Here is a 7685-nt window from a genome sequence, read left to right on the forward strand (position 1 = left end):
AAAAAAAACATAACCAATGCTGCTCCAAAAACCAACTCCTCAATACTCCTTCGAAGATCACCCAAGAAGAACCTCAATACTCCTTCGAAGATCACCCAAGAAGAACCTCCTCGATGCTGCTCCAAAAACCAACTCCTCAATACTCCTTCAAAGATCACCCAAGAAGAACCTCCTCGATGCTGCTCCAAAAACCAACTCCAACTGCTCACAAACTCTTCACAAATGCTCACATAAATGCAATGAGATAGTTGTTAGGAAATATGAGGGGGTTTTGTCACCTTTATAGGCATGGGAGAAGGATAGAGGGGCTAGGAAATAGTTTAAACAAAAAAAAATTGATTTCAAGTCTGCCCAGCCTGCTTTTTTATCCCGCCACCTAGACCGACCAGTCTAAGTCAGGTTCAGTTGGTCCAGCCGGTCCATTACCGAACTGGTCGAATCAATGACCAACTCGGTCGGTTCTGTAATAGACCAGCCACCAAACCGGATAATTGACCAAGTCAGACCAGCCTAGTTTTAAAGCTATGGTTTGAACTTTGGCCGTTAATCCCTTGATGCAGATTTACAGGTTCAATTCAGCTTAAAACTTGCAACAGTCTTCAATGAACTATACACATTTAATCTACTAAAGGGAGGAGCATTACAACATCATTTCAATTAAATAACCTAAATTAGCCCTAAATTTTAAAGCAACGATCTAGTCAAACAATATCCCAGAAATCTGCTAAACTGGATAAATTCATGCAAACTTCAAAAAAGACCTATCAATCGTATGGTACATTTAAGAGAAGGGAAAACTCTAATCGTAACGGATTTGGCAGCCGAAGACTGAAACCAAATTTCTGTAGATACTCTCCAAGCAGCAACTAATTACAAAAATAAACTATAAACACTGAAGCTATAGTAACCTAGGTACCGAATATGTAGATGTGATGACATGAAACTCTTTCAGCACAATAAGATTGCCAGGTTTTGATTCATGCCAGTTGCAATAGCTTTGAAGTTTATCCTAAATGAGAGCTGATTCTCCAGTTCTAGTCAAGTCTAGAAGCAATAAAGGCTAGGAAGTTGGGGGCAATTAAATGTGCTGTTTTGGCGATGCTTTTAATAAGGACAAATACAACTATGAGTATTCATTCTTAGAAGAAGCATATATAAGATACATCAAGATATGCAATACATAAAGCACCATCTCTTTCGATTGAGATAGCATTTGTTCAAGATTCCCTATGATGCAGCAGTTAATTATTCTTAGATTTTTAGATACCCTCGTTGTTAGCACTAACAAGTCGTAGGGAGTGAGAGAATGCTTCTGGTAAATCACATTACAATTTTTGTTTTTGATGCATACTATTAAGTCTGGTTCATCATTAGGACTTGGATGAAAGAACTTATCCAACACAACCAATATATATTGTAGAGATGCAAATCGGTCAAAAAAATGAACAATAAAGAAACAATAAAATGGGGTCAAAATAGCCATTAGGGGTCTAAAAGAAGAAGAGATCCTATGCTTCCTTAAAATCCGAGCAATCTTGTCAATGGTACCTTGGATAAAGGGAAGTTGAACATTAGAAACTAATTCTCTGTGATCTTTTTTTAATCTAGGACCTCTGCTAGCCTTCAAGAAATCTTTGATACCAAGGGACCAACTATAACCATTATCCTGAAACACTTTAAGGAGACGGGTTTTTTCCTCATCCAAGTGATCTTTATCAGAGACCCTCAGAGCACGAGTGGAGATTTGGAGATTTTATCTACCCCGAAGCTGGGGGCAAACCTGTGCAAACCCGAGGGGATGCAACTTGTAAGCCCATGGTACTTGAGAATAATATATCAGCCACAAAAGGATCTTTATAAAAATGGTGCATGTGTTGGATTGAGTTTAAGCTCAAAGTCATTACTCCGATCCATAGAATCCCAGCACTAGCTATGAAGAGGACTAGTTACTGGTTAGCTAAATCCAGAAAATTTCATAACAAAAAAAAATGAAAAATAAACAAATGCATTGCCCAAAAGTATTTATGGGAATAGACGGAAACACCAATGAACCAACCTATGAAATTGAGATTATGCATTTGTTTGGTGCAAATATAGCATAAATGGGTTCCTGGTTGCAATTTTAATGTGGCAATGTTGCATGCAATGACATGACCTATAAAGTGAATCAAGTGCTCCTCTATAGGACATAAATTTAGTAACATTAGCAACTTTAAAGAATGCCATGCTTGAAAAAAAAATCACAGGAAGCAGTCTCATCCTCATCCATCCCTGAATCATCACATTATCAACTCTCTGAAAGTTCTCAAAATAAGTATTATCAGAAAAAACATGAACATAGCCTGAAAATTCATGTCATTGCAAGTTTTTTCTTATTTTATCGGTCACAAAGAAGAACAAAAAACATGTTAATTTTAAATCAACTTTGTCAATATATCTTCCCTTATATGTGCTCACAACACACTGCACGAGGGCTATCTAACTCACCAGACCAGATGAAATAGAAAGCGATATTTAAACAGAGCAAAACAAAAAGGAAAAATGAATTTTGGATTTTGTCACTGGAACAGCCAATCAGTATAGAGTTATTTTTAACTTTTGCAACCAGAGAAGAAACAAAGTGTCTCCGCATTCTTTCTGCCTTCTTTGCTCACTTCGCAGAAACTTCGCTTCCTTAAAATCTTGTCTCCTGATTTCTAAATTTACCAGAACTCTCAAGCATTGAGTAATCCATTGCAGAAGTTGCAGAACCTGTAACTTCTGCAAACCTGTGGAGACTCGTCATGTGAGGGTATGCAAGATTAATGGTAGTTCCGAGTAATTTCTATATTTGTGCATCCTCGTCCTCGCATACACTTGCTTCTTAATACCCTGGTCTCCGAATCATCTTGCACTCACAGAACCAGGGCCTTCAATATATGCTTGATCAGAACTTCCAACATCAGTCCTACCTCCAAAGGACGTCATTGATGAATCATCGAAGATCTTCCACTTCTTTAAAGCTTGTTCCGGTGTCATTCCTAAAGGGTCCTCACTGTCCTCAGGCTTAACATCGGAAGGTTTCCACTGCTTTACCAATGGCCCCAGAACAGCAACTACATAACCCATGTCAGGGCGTGCATTAGGCTCTCGTTGAGTACAATGCCAGGAAAGCTCAGCCACGGTATTAATGCTTTTCAAGTTTTCACCCGTTGATTGGAGTACTGGATCTATAAATGTCCTGAGCCGTTCCTGATCCCTACTTATGTGTCTAAACCAAGGCACCAGATGAACCTTATCTTCGGACCGCTTCTCATCCAAGGCTTTCTGGCCTGCTATCAGCTCCATAAGCACAACTCCAAAACTGTAAACATCTGATTTTGTAGTTACACGTCCGGTGGCTGCAATAGTCAAGAGGTGAAACAGAAATTAATATTTTATAATTGACATTGACTAAAAAAACATCCACAGTTTGCCTAATAAAACAGACAGTCAAAGGTACTACAATCAAAACTTGCCTGCATACTCTGGAGCAAGATATCCAAATGTGCCAGCCAATCTTGTTTCCACGGATGCTTTATCCTCAGGAGCAAGCTTTGCAAGACCAAAATCAGAGACTTTTGCTCGCAGCTTGTCATCCAGAAGAATATTTGAAGGCTTCAAGTCCCTGTGAATGATAATTTTGTAAGCCAGGTTGTGTAAGTACTGCATCCCATGAGCTACATCCAAAGCAATAAGCAACCGACTGTTCAAACTGAGAGGCTTGAGCCCATTCTGCTCCCAATGGAAAAGGTGTTGGCTTAGCGTGCCCTGAGGCATGAATTCATATACGAGCAACCTTTCATTGTTCTCAGTGCAATACCCAAGGAGTGCAACAAGATTTCGATGGCGGACCTTGCCCAGCATGTTGATCTCTGCTTGAAACTCTTGCAGTCCTTTGCTACTCACAAGCTCAGGATCCATTCTCTTCACTGCAATCATCGAACCATCCTCGAGCTTACCTTCATAAACAGATCCAAACCCTCCTTTTCCCAACAGATTTGCAGGGCTAAAATTATTTGTGGCCTTTTGAAGAACCCACAAAGGATAAACGACGTTTCCATGAGAACCAACCAAGCTGCTACCAGCTTCACCACTCCCTGCTCCATTGATTGTATGCCGCTGAGCTGCCGGAGGATGCGACGGCAGCTTTGAGAACTTGGGTTTCTTCCTCCTCAAGTAAAACAGAATCGCAACCACTACAAAGATCACAAAAGCAACACAACCAACAACAATCCCAACAATCATACCTGATGCCTTCTTTTTTTTGGAAGTCCTTGCACTGTCAGCAGACCCAGATGGAGATCCAGATCCACTATTGCCGCCATTACCAGAAGGGGCAGAACCAGGAGGCAATATGGTATTGATAAACTGATTCCCCTGAGTATTAACCACTACTTGCGTACCAAAGACTGGAACTGGCCCGCTCAAATTATTGTTACTCACATCCAATTGCTTCAGGCTTGTCAACGCCGTCAAGCTGTTAGGAATTGTCCCCGTGAGCTCATTGTCGTGCAGCTTCAATATCGTCAAGGAACTCAAATTCCCAACAGCAGGATCTATGATACCAGACAGCCCACGCTTAAACAGAATTAGTTTAGAAACTTTTCCATCTGTCCCACATGTAACCCCAGTCCACCCATTGCAAGGATTGTTACCCGACCATGACTTGACAATGGTAGGAGGATACCCAATCCCTCTGAGAAAGCCCAACAGAGCATTAACCTCTGCAGAACAAACCTCACCAGGATTATTGCTGCAAAAATAATTACCCTTATATGTAAAAGAGACTCCTTTGCCCATTTCAGGAAGAGGCCCATCAAGCAAATTGAAATCAACACTAAAATTAACCAGCTTCCCCAGAGATGCCAGGCCTTCCGGCACAGACCCAGTAAGCTGGTTGTTACTCAGGAGAAGCTCCTGCAGGCCATCTGCTTTAGCAAAGCCCGCAGGGATTTCGCCAGAAAAATTATTGGAATGCAGCCAGACCTGAGTCAGGGTTGTAATCCCTGCAAGCACATCCAGACCACCGCTCAGCTGCGAGGTGCCCTGCTGGCTATTAGCAATGAATACTTGCAAATTTGTGTCATTGAGGTTACTAGGAATAGTCCCCCCTAGATAATTATAGGGCAGGCTGAGGACCTGCAAGCTTCCCAATTGCCCCAAAAATAAGGGAATTTCCCCCTTAAGGCTGGTGTTATAGAGTGACAAGTTGGCGAGCTGCTGGGAACCCAATATATCATCAGACAAGCTCCAACCACCAGTGGATTTGTTCAACAGATTGTTGTTTAAATATATGCCACTTAAGCTTGTCAAGTTTCTGAAAAAATCATCTGGGATGCCATCGAATTCATTGTCGTTCAGAAACGCCACTTGCAGATTCGAGAGTCCATTAAGACTGGGGAGCATTCCAGTGAATCCATTGTGCTGCAGAGACATGGTAGTTAAAGATTTGAGCTGGTTCAGATTTTCAGGAAGCTTACCTTTCAGGCCGAGATTCTGCATTGAAATGCCTGCGACAAAGCTTCCCTGGCATTGTATGTGACTCCAGCCCGCGCAAGCATCGTTGCCCTTCCAGTCACTGAGAATCTCCTTGTTCTCCAAGTTATTGTACAAGGCCTTCAGAATGGCCAGGTTCCCAGAATCTGTAACGGCACTGCATTGCCACAAAATGGGAAGCACCAGGCAAAGCCTGAGTAGCAGAATCATTACAGAATGTGGATTCATTTCAGGGAAAAAAACCCAAAACTAGCGTCTGTCCATTTTAATCACAATAATGTTGTTTTCACTGAACATCCCAGATTGAAAGTCCTGCAACGTGTTTCTTCGAGGACTCCCTGAAGAACCTCCTACACAGAGATTCACCACAGCCCACCAGTTGTGAAATGTGGGTGAGGTGGGTGGCCTGGTTTTGTGGGTAGGAAGGCGAATCAATGGCTGCAAGTGCGGCTTTGTCTATATTTGGGCAGCGATGGACCGAATGTGTATACTCATTGAATATATGTTGGACGCCTGTCTCAGACAATCTACACCCTATTTCTTTTTTTTAGTGTTGTATGGACATTGTTCCCGCATAACTATAGCAGGAAATCCCGGGCACACCCTTTTAGGCCAGCGGACCAGAGATCTCTGTCTATGTTGGGAATTTGTATACATATTACAGTGTACGTATCTCTATGGCGTATACCCAGTGTATATATCGCATCGGGGGTTGACAAACCTTGAAGTGTGCAGCTTGCACATGTCCGTTGCACTTTACCCCATATTCTATAAGGCGCTTTATTCAATTTGGTATGATTTAATTTTGTAAATCTTTTAAGCTAGGGATAAAGACTTTGAGAAATTTGATTTTGTTTTATTCTTATTAAAATATTTAAAATTAATAAAAAGTTTTACAATATTATTTTATTTAAAAAAATTCTAAATTATGATAAGATTCGAATTGTTTTTAAAAGTTGTATTATTATTTTTAATAACAAATTTCTTTGATATATCGACATTACCGGTTTCTTACTATTTAAAATAGACCACTTTCAACATCGAGTGACGTGGCATCGAGTTGGCAGCTCTAGTAGACGACAGGCTGGTGGGCGATGGTGACAGCTCTGCCTAGCAGAATTACACGCGTCGACGCGAACCCTGACAATGACATATTATTTTGTCAGCCTGTCAGTCGGCGTCTGTTTTTAAAAGATGGACGTTGGAGTTCTGCATGTGAGATTTTTAATTTATTACTAATATTAATTTTGTTTATTTTTATAATAAAACCGATTGTGATTTCCATTCAGGGCCAGCTTTAGTTGCCAAATCAAAATAATTAAAGCTAAATAAAAGCGAAAAAGGAGAAAATACAATTAAAGCTAAATAAAAGCGAAAAAAGAGAAAATAACAATTGGCTATTTAATTCGTTGGCACTGGCAGCTTTGTGGGCCCGAATCCGGTTAGTTTAGGTAAACTACTTTACAAGTTTCCGATTTGGACAGTTTCCAGTTATTGACAGAGAAGTATTTGACATATAATGCCTGTCTGTCAGAAGTGAGGTTTGCGTTACTTTCCTGTCAAGTAACCGTCATCCATCACCTAACATACCTTGTACTGAATATAGATGAGAACACTTTTCCTTTGGGGTCCCAACAACTTGAGTGCAAACAAATGTATATTGTGGGGGCTTAAAACAAGTATCATTTAACCGTTTATTGTTCGTTGGATAGGAATAAAACGAGTATTACTTTCGGTTAAGTAATTATCACTTAACATATTTACGGGGAGATTACATTGGGTATGTATTTTTTGTTTTTCTGAAAAAGTGGAAATAGAAAAACGTTTTATTTTAGAATGTGAGGTTTTCAAAGATAATAGGGAAAGTTATTTTAGAATGTGAGGCTTTCGAAGATAATAGGGAAAGTTATGAAGATATGTTGGCAACTAGTTCTCGAGATAATTTATTTAATAAGGGGGTTTGTCAAGAAGCTGGGAGCATTTATTTTGAAGCTTCACAAAAAAAAGGGTCAAATACATCAATCAGAAGAAGCTGGGAGCATTTATTTTGAAGCTTCACAGAAAAAAGGGTCAAATACATCAAGCAGATGAAAAAGCACTCTGTCCCATAGGCTATTTTTAGCCTTCTTTCTTTCTTTCTTTTATTTGTTGAATGAGAATAATATGAT

General features: G+C 40.1%; 1 protein-coding gene across 1 annotated transcript; it reads right to left on the bottom strand.

Moving 5' to 3' along the window:
* Nucleotides 1–2338: 2338 nt before the first annotated feature.
* Nucleotides 2339–6242, bottom strand: LOC149178554 (receptor-like kinase TMK4). The gene is made up of 2 exons (XM_089420381.1): nt 3498–6242; nt 2339–3380 (listed from the first exon to the last, which is right to left on the bottom strand). Exons 1-2 carry the CDS (start codon nt 5743–5745, stop codon nt 2884–2886), a joined length of 2745 nt encoding a protein of 914 aa, XP_089276507.1. The 5' UTR covers nt 5746–6242; the 3' UTR covers nt 2339–2883.
* Nucleotides 6243–7685: the final 1443 nt, after the last annotated feature.

The sequence above is a fragment of the Pinus tabuliformis genome, chromosome 4_1, assembly GCF_031772625.1.
Source record: "Pinus tabuliformis cultivar Carrire ecotype Pingquan chromosome 4_1, CPIR1, whole genome shotgun sequence".
NCBI classification, from domain to species: domain Eukaryota; kingdom Viridiplantae; phylum Streptophyta; class Pinopsida; order Pinales; family Pinaceae; genus Pinus; species Pinus tabuliformis.